The sequence below is a fragment of the Entelurus aequoreus genome, linkage group LG14 (genome assembly GCF_033978785.1).
Source record: "Entelurus aequoreus isolate RoL-2023_Sb linkage group LG14, RoL_Eaeq_v1.1, whole genome shotgun sequence".
Lineage (NCBI taxonomy): Eukaryota > Metazoa > Chordata > Actinopteri > Syngnathiformes > Syngnathidae > Entelurus > Entelurus aequoreus.
Genome location: NC_084744.1, coordinates 44,049,938 through 44,064,503, shown reverse-complemented (window position 1 = coordinate 44,064,503; position 14,566 = coordinate 44,049,938). Strand labels below are relative to the sequence as shown.

The 14,566-nt window shown below is 36.7% G+C and overlaps 1 protein-coding gene across 2 annotated transcripts in view; it reads left to right on the top strand.

Annotated features, from left to right (window-relative positions):
• Window positions 1–11,261, top strand: part of tanc1b (tetratricopeptide repeat, ankyrin repeat and coiled-coil containing 1b) — a 211,132-nt gene extending 199,871 nt beyond the window's left edge. Inside the window, exon 27 of one of the 2 annotated variants that reach the window (XM_062069966.1) lies at window positions 9,690–11,261. In XM_062069966.1, the coding sequence (XP_061925950.1) occupies window positions 9,690–10,752 (1,063 nt within the window). In that variant the 3' untranslated portion in view covers window positions 10,753–11,261. The remainder of the gene's footprint in view (window positions 1–9,689) is intronic. The other variant, XM_062069967.1, reaches the window with a different exon arrangement.
• The last annotated feature ends 3,305 nt before the right edge of the window (window positions 11,262–14,566 follow it).

Below are 14,566 nucleotides of genomic sequence, written 5' to 3'. Positions count from 1 at the left end.
ACATGACGTCCACAGTTTCAAAAAAAATGTTTCAATGTGGACTCGTCAGACCACATAACGCTTTTCCACTTTGCATCAGTCCATTTTAGATGAGTTTGGGCCCAACAAAGCCGGCGGCGTTTCCGGGTGTTGTTGATAAATGGCTTTGTCTTTGCATAGGAGAGTTTTAACTTGCACTTACAGATGTAGCGACCAACTGTAGTTACTGACAGTGGTTTTCTGAAATGTACCTGAGCCCATGTGGTGATATCCTTTACACACTGATTACGCTTTTTGATCCAGTACAGCCTGTAGGATCGAAGGTCACGTTGGTTTTTGTCCTTGCTGCTTATGTGCAGTGATTTCTCCAGATTCTCCGAACCTTTTGATGATATTACGGACCGTAGATGGTGAAATCCCTAAATTCCTTGCAATAACTGTTTGAGAAATGTTGTTCTTAAACTATTGGACAATTTTCTCAGGCATTTGTTCACAAGATGGTGACCCTCCCCCCATCCTTGTTTGTGAATGACTGAGCATTTAATGGAAGCTGCTTTTATACCCAATCATGGCACCCACCTGTTCCCAATTAGCCTGTTCACCTGTGGGATGTTTCAAATTAGTGTTTGATGAGCATTCCTCAACTTTCTCAGTCTTTTTTGCCGCTTGTGCCAGCTTTTTTGAAACATGTTGCAGGCATCAAATTCCAAATTAGCTAATATTTGCAAAAAATGACAAAGATTACCAGTTTCGATCGTTAAATATCTTGTCTTTGCAGTCTATTCAATTGAATATAAGTTGAAAAGGATTTGCTAATCATTGTATTCTGTTTTTATTTACCATTTAAACAATGTGACAACTTCACTGGTATTTGGGGTTTGTAATAAAGGCGTGTTTGATGTGAAGAACCTTTGGTGTGAGAACAGAAGTGAAGATGTGGTCACACTATGGAGGCTGTTACAGCTACTAAAAAGGCACTAATTAGCACAGGTGTAACAGCCAGTGTAGTGTCCCAATACTTTTGTCCTGTCCTGTTTTTTGTATTTCATTTTATTCAAGCAGATTCTCAACCAAATGTAATATACAGCTTTATGTTTTGTTTCATAATACTGTCATAAGTCGTTTTCTTTAATATGCCCTTCCAAAAGGTCAAAGACTGAATTCTACGAAAAACCAAATGCAGTTTTAATGAATACAGAAATAATCCAATGACTCCCTCCCAGAACAAAATTAATTGCAGTTATGTAGAAACCAATGGGAAATAATAAATCATTTTTGTCTAAGATGGACCCCGGATGCAGAGACAAGAGACAGGGCGTTGAAACAAAAATGTTTGTTTATAATATAATATAATAAATAATAATAATATAATATAATGCAGTCTAAAAGGACCGTCAAAGTTGTCAGTGATGAGCATAAATAGCCAGGGAGATAATCAGGTTCAGGTGTGCCCAGTGGGACTTACCCTTGATGAGGAAGGAAGTTCTGTGGAAAAAAAACATGACAGGATAGAAAAGGCAGGGACAAAATAAGGAAGGCAGGCGAGCAAATTAAAGACCCAACAAACATCGGTAACACTTTAGTATGGGGAACATATTCTAAGTAACAAAGACTTAATTTAGAGTTATTTGGACACTAGGGGAACATATAAGGGTTAGGGTTAGGGTTACTAATAAGCAATAATTCTGAGGTTATTGAGGGAAGACTCTTAGTTACTGGCTTACTGGTTGTATAATAAGGCCATGCAGAATACGGCATTAATAAGTACTTAGTAATGACTAATTAAGAGCCAATATGTTACTAATTTGCATGTTAATAAGCAACTAGATAAGGGTGAATATGTTCCCCATACTAAAGTGTTACCAAACATCACTTCTTGTGACCATCTGTCACTTGACTTCTGGTGGTGGTTCCTTGTTTCCTGTCAGCGCTTTTATTTTGGTTCCCCTTCCTGCTTTTCTCCCTGAGCGCTTGTTTGCCTCACATGTCACTGATTGGCAGCCTGGCACACCTGCTTGCAGTTGCTGGTTATGCCTGCCAGTGCTCGAGGTTTGACTATATAGTTGACTATAGTTGACTATATAGTTGACTATAGTTGACTATAAAGTTGACTGTATAGTTGACTGTATAGTTGACTATAGTTGACTGTATAGTTGACTATAGTTGACTATATAGTTGACTATATAGTTGACTATAGTTGACTATATAGTTGGCTATATAGTTGACTATAGTTGACTATATTGTTGACTATATAGTTGACTATATTGTTGACTATATAGTTGACTATATTGTTGACTATATAGTTGACTACAGTTGACTATATAGTTGACTATAGTTGACTGTATAGTTGACTATAGTTGAATATATAGTTGACTATAGTTGAATATATAGTTGACTATATAGTCGACTATATAGTCGACCATATAGTTGACTATATATTCAACTATAGTCAACTATAGTCAACTATATAGTCAACTATAGTTGACTATATAGTTGACTATAGTTGACTATATAGTTGACTGTATAGTTGACTATATAGTTGACTGTATAGTTGACCGTATAGTTGACTGTATAGTTGACTATATAGTTGACTATAGTTGACTTTATAGTTGACTATATAGTTGACTATAGTTGAATATATAGTTGACTATATAGTTGGCTATATAGTTGACTATAGTTGACTATATTGTTGACTATATAGTTGACTACAGTTGACTATATAGTTGACTATAGTTGACTGTATAGTTGACTATATAGTTGACTATAGTTGAATATATAGTTGACTATAGTTGAATATATAGTTGACTATATAGTCGACTATATAGTTGACTATATAGTCAACTATAGTTGACTCTATAGTTGACTATAGTTGACTATATAGTTGACTATAGTTGACTATATAGTTGACTGTATAGTTGACTAAAGTTGACTGTATAGTTGACTATATAGTTGACTATATAGTTGACTATATAGTTGGCTATATAGTTGACTATAGTTGACTATATAGTTGGCTATATAGTTGACTATAGTTGACTATATTGTTGACTATATAGTTGACTGTATTGTTGACTATATAGTTGACTACAGTTGACTATATAGTTGACTATATAGTTGACTATAGTTGACTGTATAGTTGACTATTAAGTTGACTATAGTTGAATATATAGTTGACTATAGTTGAATATATAGTTGACTATATAGTCGACTATGTACTCGACCATATAGTTGACTATATAGTTGACTATAGTTGACTATATAGTTGACTATATTGTTGACTATATTGTTGACTATATAGTTGACTATATAGTTGACTATATAGTTGACTTTAATTGACTGTATAGTTGACTATATAGTTGACTATAGTTGAATATATAGTTGACTATAGTTGAATATATAGTTGACTATATAGTCGACTATATAGTCGACCATATAGTTGACTATACATTCAACTATAGTCAACTATAGTGAACTATATAGTCAACTATAGTTGACTATATAGTTGACTATAGTTGACTATATAGTTGACTGTATAGTTGACTATATAGTTGACTATATAGTTGACTGTATAGTTGACTATATAGTTGACTGTATAGTTGACTGTATAGTTGACTATAGTTGACTGTATAGTTGACTATAGTTGACTTTATAGTTGACTATATAGTTGACTTTATAGTTGACTATATAGTTGACTATATAGTTGGCTATATAGTTGACTATATTGTTGACTATATAGTTGGCTATATAGTTGACTATATTGTTGACTATATAGTTGACTATATTGTTGACTATATAGTTGACTACAGTTGACTATATAGTTGACTATATAGTTGACTATAGTTGACTGTATAGTTGACTATACAGTTCACTATAGTTGACTATATAGTTGACTATAGTTGACTGTATAGTTGACTGTATAGTTGACTATATAGTTGACTATAGTTGACTATATAGTTGGCTATATAGTTGACTATAGTTGACTATATTGTTGACTATATAGTTGACTACAGTTGACTATATAGTTGACTATATTGTTGACTATATAGTTGACTACAGTTGACTATATAGTTGACTATAGTTGACTGTATAGTTGACTATATAGTTGACTATAGTTGAATATATAGTTGACTATAGTCGAATATATAGTCGACTATATAGTTGACTATATATTCAACTATAGTCAACTATAGTCAACTATATAGTCAACTATAGTCGACTATATAGTTGACTATAGTTGACTATATAGTTGACTATGTAGTTGACTATAGTTGACTTTATAGTTGACTATATAGTTGACTATAGTTGACTATAGTTGACTATATAGTTGGCTAAATAGTTGACTATATTGTTGACTATATAGTTGACTACAGTTGACTATATAGTTGACTATATTGTTGACTATATAGTTGACTACAGTTGACTATATAGTTGACTATATAGTTGACTATAGTTGACTGTATAGTTGACTATATAGTTGACTATAGTTGAATATATAGTTGACTATAGTTGAATATATAGTCAACTATAGTTGACTATATAGTTGACTATAGTTGACTATATAGTTGACCATATAGTTGACTATATAGTTTACTATCGTTGACTATATAGTTGACTATAGTTGACTATATAGTTGACTATATAGTTGACTATAGTTGACTATATAGTTGACTATAGTTGACTATATAGTTGACTGTATAGTTGACTGTATAGTTGACTATAGTTGACTATAGTTGACTATATAGTTGACTGTATAGTTGACTGTAGTTGACTGTATAGTTGACTATATAGTTGACTATACAGTCAACTATATAGTCGACTATAGTTGACTATAGTTGACTATATAGTTGACTATAGTTGACTATATAGTTGACTATAGTTGACTATATAGTCAACTATATAGTCGACTATAGTTGACTATATAGTTGACTATATAGTTGACTATATAGTTGACTATATAGTAGACCAGGGGTCACCAACCTTTTTGAAACCAAGGGCTACTTCCTGGGTACTGATTAATGCGAAGGGCTACCAGTTAGATACACACTTAAATAAATTGCCGGAAGTAGCCAATTTGCTCAATTTACCTTTAACTCTGTTATTATTAATAATTAATTATATTTATCTTTGTGGAAACACTGATCATCTTAATGATTTCTCACAATAAATATATATAGAAACAGATAATATCAATATGCAACACTTTATTTTTATATTTTCTCTAAGTGCACATTTTTCAAATTGAACATTTTCAAATGATCACTTCTAAGACAGTCTTGTGAAATCACAATATCCCATTTTAACTAGCTAGCCACTAACATTTTTTAACAAATCATGAATTACTTTGCACCATGTTTGTACAAATAATAACTCATGTAAAATACAAAAGTAAACTCTCAAATTTTTAAATCATGTCACACTTTGAACTGGACACCAAATCTGTTATCTGTTTCTTTGTCAGTTAGTGGGAAGCCTGGCATTGCATGCTGTTAACTAGTGTGTTGTACTCTGGTGTGTAACTTGACACTGCAACTCTGAGTGAGTCTTGCAGATGTGCATCAGTGAGGCGTGTTCTGTGTTTGTTCTTGATGAAGTTCATGTCAGAAAAGGCTGATTCACAAAGATAAGATTTTTCCTCATTGTTTGCGGAACCTTCTTAATCTTTTGGACATATTTTCACAGCAATCTGGCCTTAAGCTTAATTATGATAAATGTAAAATGTTAAGGATCGTAAATCTAAAGGGAACGTCCTTTCGAATGGAATGCAAAGTGCCTGTTCTGTGGACAGATGGACCAGTTAACATACTTGGTGTTATTGTCCCAGAACATCTGGAAGATCTAGGCTCAGTAAATTATGATAATCGACTAAGAAAGCTGGACAAAATTATGCAATTATGGAAAGGGAAATCCCTAACCTTGTATGGTAAAATGTCTATTGCCAACTCGTTACTTATTCCTCAATTTATTTATTTGTTTTTGTCATTACCAGCTCCATCACAAAACTTTTTTAAGATTTATGAGCAGAGGGTCTTCGATTTTGTCTGGAACGGCAAACCAGAAAAGATTAAAAGAAAGGTTTTGTACAAAGAGTATGAATATGGGGGCCTGAAACTTCTCATCCTTGAAGCTATGTGTCTGTCTTTAAAAGCATCAATTGTTCCAAAGATGTATTTAAACATTGAGTGGTACACAAATGTCCTGTTGGACAAAAAACATGTACTGTATCAAAAGAAATTGTATCCTTTTTTACAAGTGATCCCCTCCCAGAGAGTCTGCTGGGAAACATGGCGGGGTTCATAAAGGAAACAATCCACTCATAGTGGTGTTTTCAATTTTATGTGCCAGAAAAAAGAGACGATATTTTGCAGCAGTCAATATGGATGAACTCTAATATTGTAATAGATGGAAAGCCTTTCTTTTGGAAAAATATGTTTGAAAGAGGAATCATTTTTGTCAATGATATTATCAATGAGAATGGTAAAATTATGAAGTATGATGAATTTAGAGCTATGTATGGTGATGCTTGCTCAAGCTTTTCATTTTATCAACTAACTGGAGTCATTGGGAAAAGATGGAAACAAATAATTAATTATGGAACTACTAAATTATTAGTTTGTAAACCTCTAATAAGAAATTCTAGTTGGCAAAAAGGAACTAAAATAAATAGAAAAATATATCATTTTTATTTAATAAAGAAATCTTTGAAGGCTGCCTCATACAACACAAATGGAAAATGGGAGGACTTTTTTGACTGCCCGTTGCCATGGGATGCCATATTCAAACTAATCTATAAAACCACTATCGATGTGCAAAATCGTTATTTTCAAATTAAAATTATTTATAACTTCTTACCCACAGGGAAAATGTTAAAATTATGGAATATGACAGAGTCAGATGATTGCCGATTTTGTTGTCAGGAGTCTGAATCCACCCTGCATTTGTTTTGGTATTGTCATATTGTGTCTTTGTTTTGGGTGGAAGTTGAAAAAATGTGTTTAAGGATTGGTTTGTTTATGAAGCTTAATGTGGTTTCTGTTATTTTAGGAGAGTTCATTGACAATCATGATTTACTCAATTTAATTATAGTACTCGGTAAAATGTTTATTTTTAAGGCCAAAAACAGATATTCACTTAGTATTACTTTCTTTAAAACATTTATTCAGTATTTTCTAACTTTAGAAAGTTACATGGTTGAAAACGATAATGATGCCAAAAAACATTAAAAAAAAGATGAGAAGTCCTCAAAGGCTTATTTTGAAAGTATAATTATGTTTATAGATTATATGATATCTGTTGTTGTGTTCCCTAATTTGAGTGACCTGGACATAATCTGGACTGTACATAAATGCTTATTTTGAAAATGTAATTTTGTTTATAAATTATATGCAATCTGTTGTGTTCCCTAAAGGTGTGTGTTGCTGAGTCCGACTTGGACATTATCTGGACTGGGCCTGGTTTAAAAAACCCTTTAAACAAATCTAATTTCATTGACAACCTGGTCTGTTGAAGATAAGGCCCTTTTTTTTAAAAATAAAATAAAATAAGATAAATAAATAAAAAACATTTTCTTGGATAAAAAAGAAAGTAAAACAATATAAAAATAAATACATAAAAAATAGTAATTAATGAAAATGTTAGTGGACCAGCAGCCTATACAATCATGTGTGCTTCAGGGATGAGTGTGCATGGGGGAGGTTGTTTGGGTTGATGCACTGATTGAAAGTGTATCTTGTGTTTTTTCTATGTAGATTTAATTTAATTTTAGAACGTAAGGACCAGATGAGTTGCCCGCGGGCCTGTTCTAAAAAAAAAAAAAAAAAATTAAAAACATTTTTTTTTAAATGATTCCTCTTTCAAACATATTTTTCCAAAAGAAAGGCTTTCCATCTATTACAATATTAGAGTTCATCCATATTGACTGCTGCAAAATATCGTCTCTTTTTTCTGGCACATAAAATTGAAAACACCACTATGAGTGGATTGTTTCCTTTATGAACCCCGCCATGTTTCCCAGCAGACTCTCTGGAAGGGGATCACTTGTAAAAAAGGATACAATTTCTTTTGATACAGTACATGTTTTTTGTCCAACAGGACATTTGTGTACCACTCAATGTTTAAATACATCTTTGGAACAATTGATGCTTTTAAAGACAGACACATAGCTTCAAGGATGAGAAGTTTCAGGCCCCCATATTCATACTCTTTGTACAAAACCTTTCTTTTAATCTTTTCTGGTTTGCCGTTCCAGACAAAATCGAAGACCCTCTGCTCATAAATCTTAAAAAAGTTTTGTGATGGAGTTGGTAATGACAAAAACAAATAAATAAATTGAGGAATAAGTAACGAGTTGGCAATAGACATTTTACCATACAAGGTTAGGGATTTCCCTTTCCATAATTGCATAATTTTGTCCAGCTTTCTTAGTCGATTATCATAATTTACTGAGCCTAGATCTTCCAGATGTTCTGGGACAACAACACCAAGTATGTTAACTGGTCCATCTGTCCACAAAACAGGCACTTTGCATTCCATTCGAAAGGACGTTCCCTTTAGATTTCCGATCCTTAACATTTTACATTTATCATAATTAAGCTTAAGGCCAGATTGCTGTGAAAATATGTCCAAAAGATTAAGAAGGTTCCGCAAACAATGAGGAAAAATCTTATCTTTGTGAATCAGCCTTTTCTGACATGAACTTCATCAAGAACAAACACAGAACACGCCTCACTGATGCACATCTGCAAGACTCACTCAGAGTTGCAGTGTCAAGTTACACACCAGAGTACAACACACTAGTTAACAGCATGCAATGCCAGGCTTCCCACTAACTGACAAAGAAACAGATAACAGATTTGGTGTCCAGTTCAAAGTGTGACATGATTTAAAAATTTGAGAGTTTACTTTTGTATTTTACATGAGTTATTATTTGTACAAACATGGTGCAAAGTAATTCATGATTTGTTAAAAAATGTTAGTGGCTAGCTAGTTAAAATGGGATATTGTGATTTCACAAGACTGTCTTAGAAGTGATCATTTGAAAATGTTCAATTTGAAAAATGTGCACTTAGAGAAAATATAAAAATAAAGTGTTGCATATTGATATTTATCTGTTTCTATATATATTTATTGTGAGAAATCATTAAGATGATCAGTGTTTCCACAAAGATAAATATCATTAATTATTAATAATAACAGAGTTAAAGGTAAATTGAGCAAATTGGCTACTTCCTGCAATTTATTTAAGTGTGTATCTAACTGGTAGCCCTTCGCATTAATCAGTACCCAAGAAGTAGCCCTTGGTTTCAAAAAGGTTGGTGACCCCTGTAGTAGACTATATAGTTGACTATATAGTCGACTATATAGTTGACTATAGTTGACTATATGGTTGACTATAGTTTGACTGTAATTGCTGCCAAAGGTGCATCAACAAAGTATTGAACAAAGGGTCTGAATATTTATGTACATTTAGTTGCTTCTTTTTTTTTTTCATACATTTGCAAAAATAAAAAATCAACCTTTTCACATTGTTATGATGGGGTATTGTGTGTAGAATTGTGAGAACCAAAAAATATGTATTGGGCTGCAACATACTAACACACACACAGAGCAGCTGTGTGTGTGTTCTTAAAGTGACACACACACGCGCACACACACACGTGTCTGTCAGGAGGCCAGGATCAAGTCTGGTATTGATGATTCCTGTCTTTGGTCCTCAGGCAGTTTTCTGCGGCGCTGGCCGACTTGCACGAGGCGGCCAAGTTGTGTCCCAACAACCGCGAGATCCGCCGCCTGTTGGCCCGCGTGGAGGACGAGTGCAAGCAGATGCAGCGCGCTCAGACCAAAGGAAGCCTGGAGGCGGCCGCCGGCGCCTGCAGCCAAGCGTCGGGGGGCCAGGACTCTGACCAGGAGCACGAGGAGGACCAGGAGGACGAGGCTTCCGAGTGGAGCCAAAGAGACGTGGCGGACCAAGACAAGGGCGAGCGGACGGTGGCGGAGGCGTGCTGGTCCTTCAGCCGTGCGTGCGAAGACCATCACAACCCTGGCAGGCTTCCTCCTCACCGCTACCCCATGACCCCTCAGGGCCTGGTGCTGCAGACCACCAAGCAGGCCCAGATCGTTAAGACCAACCAACACGTAAGCTCGGCGCAGGCAGGGGGTGGAGCCAAATCCCAGTACGCCCCCTCCAGCCCGTTACCCGGCCGACACATGCTGACGCCCGGCCCGGGAATCGACATCAGCCCGCTGCCCGGCGAGGAGGCACCGTATGGGAAGCGCCTGGCCCACGGCGAGGCCTCCTTCTCCTCCAAGGTCATGTCGGCGCACTCCGCCTCCTCTCTGGAGGTCTTCCCGGGCCCCGGTCCTCATCCTGAGTCCGGCAGCAGCATGCGCGTGTCCAGCTCCACCAGCAGCCTGGCGTCCAGCAGCAGCCTGTCAGACAGCAGCAAACACGGTCAGCAGGAGCACAAGCCCAGACCCTTTATGGGCGTCATAGACAAGACCGCGCGCTTCCAGCAGCCGCTCGCCCGCGCCGATGGCGAGCCGCCCTACGGGAAAGCGGCGAGCGCTTACCAGGATCAGCACAGGCCCGCGGCCGCCACGAGCGGCGTGCAAAACGGCACGCAGCACGCCAAGGAGTTCTCCTTCTGCCAAGCCGCCAACTGTTACAAAGAGTCCAAGCAGCACGCCTTCATGGACGCCAAGTCCAAACAGGGCGCCAACCCCGCCATCCACATCACGTCCATGAAGCCAAAGCGATCCTTTATCGAGTCCAACGTGTAGAAGCAAGATGGACACTCTGCACTGACGCTGGCTATGAGGGAGGAAGTAGAAGTGCTTATTCTCGTGCTGTTCTGCCTTCTCCTCTTCTACTTTTGACTCTAATGCACAACGCGGTTTAAAAAAGTGTAAAAAGCACATTTGTTAAATATGTTTGTTTGTACATGACAAGAATCAACGTCTCTTTATCTGCTTGTTGTTGCTGTCTAGATTTTAATTTATTTACCAACGGCTTAAATGTAAGAGCAATATATTTGATATAGTTATTTTTGCACAGCTACTAAGACATTTTATTGGGTTGAGTGCATGCAGTTTACACCATGTCTCATATGGAGTGTGCCAGTCACCACTGTCATATTACATGTCTGCTTTTAGTGTTGTGCCGTCACCTACTTCTGCTGCCATGGCAACCGCGGCGGGGAAATAAAAGACCCGCTGAGGGACAACAAACGCCTCAACTTTGGACTTCTTACCAAAAAAAATAAAAGCAGTGTGGTAATTCATATTTGACTTTCTTCTCTTGATAAAAACACTTTGATAAAAAGTTGTCATACTTCAATACATTAAGCACTTTTTGCGTGTAAATCTGGGAGATTTCCTTTCATGTTCATGAATAATGTAGGGTTCTTTACCAATAATAATAGATTTTATTTGTAAAAAGCACTTTATATTGAGTAAACAATCTCAAAGTGCTACAGTGTATTAAAAAAAGATAAAGAAATAAATAAGAATAACAACTAGAACAGCCAAATAGCTATAGCTAGTATGCACATATCTAAAAAAAAAAAAAGGCTTTTTTTAAAAGAAGGGCTTTTAGGCCTTTTTTAAAAGCATCCACAGTCTGTGGTGCCCTCAGGTGGTCAGGGAGAGCGTTCCACAGACTGGGAGCGGCGGAGCAGAAAGCCCGGTCTCCCATTGTTCGTAGCTTTGTCCTAGGAGGTTGGAGGACCAAGGGCCAAGAATGACATGTAAATTGAGTTTTTACACAAAAGTCACAATATAATGATATACTTGTTCTTTTCAAGAGAGAATAAAAAGGAAACTACAAGAAAAAAAGTCACATTACAAGACTAAAGCTGTATTTTTTGGGGGGGAAAAGTTGTATTTTTTTCCTACAAGGCCAAAATTATGAGAAAAAAAAAGGGGGCGGGTGTCAGAATAATACAAAAATAAATTAATATTTTTTCCAGAAAATAAAACAATTTTATGATCATGAAAACACAGGAATAAGATGTTAGTATTACAAAATAAAATCTGATTTTTTTCCCCCAACCAATAAGAACACTTTTTTTTTGTTTTCTGTTGTGAACTCGCATGGCCGCAGTAGATGCAGGAACCAGGAGACGATGTGCGGGTAAGTCTTTATTCAACTCAAAATAGGAGGAAGCAGTCATGCATGTAAAGGTTGTAAACGTCGTCACAATCCTCCAGCCCTGAGGAACAGGCCAGGCAGGCAGAAATAGCAGCCTGATTGGCAACTGCAAGCAGGTGTGCCAGGCTGCCAATCAGCAGAGGTGTGGACTCGAGTCACATGACTTGGACTCGAGTCAGACTCGAGTCATGAATTTGATGACTTTAGACTCGACTTGACAAAATGTAAAGAGACTTGCAACTCGACTTGGACTTTAACATCAATGACTTGTGACTTCACTTGGACTTGAGCCTTTTGACTTGACATGACTTGCTACTTTCCCCAAAACCCAACGATTAAAAAGTTATTCGGGAGCGCTCCGTATCTTCCAAAGTGTACGTGTGTCGGTGTGTGTGTCTGTCAGGGAGTGTGCGCTCTCTCAGCGTGTGTGTCTGTCAGTACAACAGCCAATCAAATTAGATCCACATTGTTTTCATCCCACAGCATTCATCCAATCAAATTGCAGAACAACCAACGAAGAATAGCTCTCAAACAACGCGCCAGTGAGGAAAAATTACGTCAAAGATAGTTTCGTTCGGGTATTAAAACTACGACTTGGTCAACAAAAAACGAATTGCAACAACTTTCAACTTCGTTCGACATTTGAAGTTGCAAACAGAAGGGTAAGTTTTGAATGTAAGCTAACGTTTATTGGCTAAGTAACGTGACTTTTATTTGCTGTGTTGTTAAATCAGTGAGGCTGTAAACTCACTGCTAACATTATAACCATAGACATCTTATAAGGGTACGCAGCATGGAGCGCTACTGCCTACTGGCGCAGCCGAGACGCGGGGCCGCCATCTTGGAGTGGTGATCCGCTCCACTCAGTGCAATTCATTTGGCAGGAGCAATGAACTGTCAGCGCATTTAATTCATTTTACCTCACTGAATACCACTCATTTTCACACGCTTTTTTGTCATACGTGTAGCTATGATAAAGGACACATGTTTTGGCGTGTTTTATTATTAATAGTTTGTTTAACAGTAATAAAATATTCTTATATGCTATAAATGACCAGACGTCCGAGATCAAAACTGGGAGTATAATCCCAGAGATGCGGGAAAAACGGTCATCTATTTTTAAATTCAAGAAACAATATGATTAGGTTATATAAATATGCGTATATTCTACATAAACAATGTATAGATATCTATATATCTTAGGGACCTATAGACTGTATCTCTGTTGCTGCAGCAGCAGAGAGTTTATTCTGTCTTGACAGTTTGTATTGATATTTTGTATTACATTCTTCCCTTAAATGATCATGTTTACAGTGATTGTTTTGTATGTATTTTTTATGTATGTTGCTTTGGATAAAAGCCTCTGCCAAATACTTTAACACAGTGGTCCCCAACCACCGGGCCGCGGTCCGGTACCGGTCCGTGGATCGATTGGTACCGGGCCGCACAAGAAATAAAAAAATACAAAAAATTATTATTACTATTTTTTTTAAAAATTAAATCAACATAAAAAACACAAGATACACTTACAATTAGTGCACCAACCCAAAAAACCGCCGTCCCCCATTTACACTCATTCACACTCATTCGCACAAATGGGGTTGTTTCTTTCTGTTATTAATATTTTTGGTTCCTACATTATATATCAATATATATCAATACAGTCTGCAAGGGATATACAGTCCCTGCAATTTTAAATGCACTTGTTTTAATAAATAAATACAGCGTTTTAAAAGCATACACAATCTGTGTAAATATATTAGTCTGTGGTTAAAAAGACTTGAAAGGACTCGAAACTTAAAATGCCGGACTTGGGACTTGACTTGAGACTTTCCAGTCTTGACTTTGGACTTGACTTGGGACTTGCCTGTCTTGACTCGGGACTTGACTCGAGACTTGAGGGCAAAGACTTGAGACTTACTTGTGACTTGCAAAACAATGACTTGGTCCCACCTCTGCCAATCAGGCACAGGTGAGGGAAACGAGCGCTCGGAGGAGACATGCAGGAAGTGGAAATTAAAAAAGAGCGCTGACCGGAAATAAGAACTAAACAGTAGTGAAGTGACAGATCGTTACAATAACCTGTTCTAATTACAAAAACAGTAGTCTTTTTTTTTTTTTTCAACAAATCCCCTAATTGTGCAATAATAACATTTTTATTTATAACAAAAGTCTAAAATAATCCCTGACTTTTTTTTTTTCCAGTGACAAAAAAATTCTATATCACAAACACGTTTACTAACTGTACGATTATAAAGTTGTACATTTATTATAACTTTTCACAAAAAATATATATTTCAAATACTGTCATGACCTTTTTATTGTAAGAATTGTACAAACCCCCCCCCCCAATAATAATAAATCCATCCATTTTTCTACCGCTTATTCCCTTCGGGGTCGCGGGGGGCTCTGGAGCCTATCTCAGCTGCATCCGGGCGGAAGGCG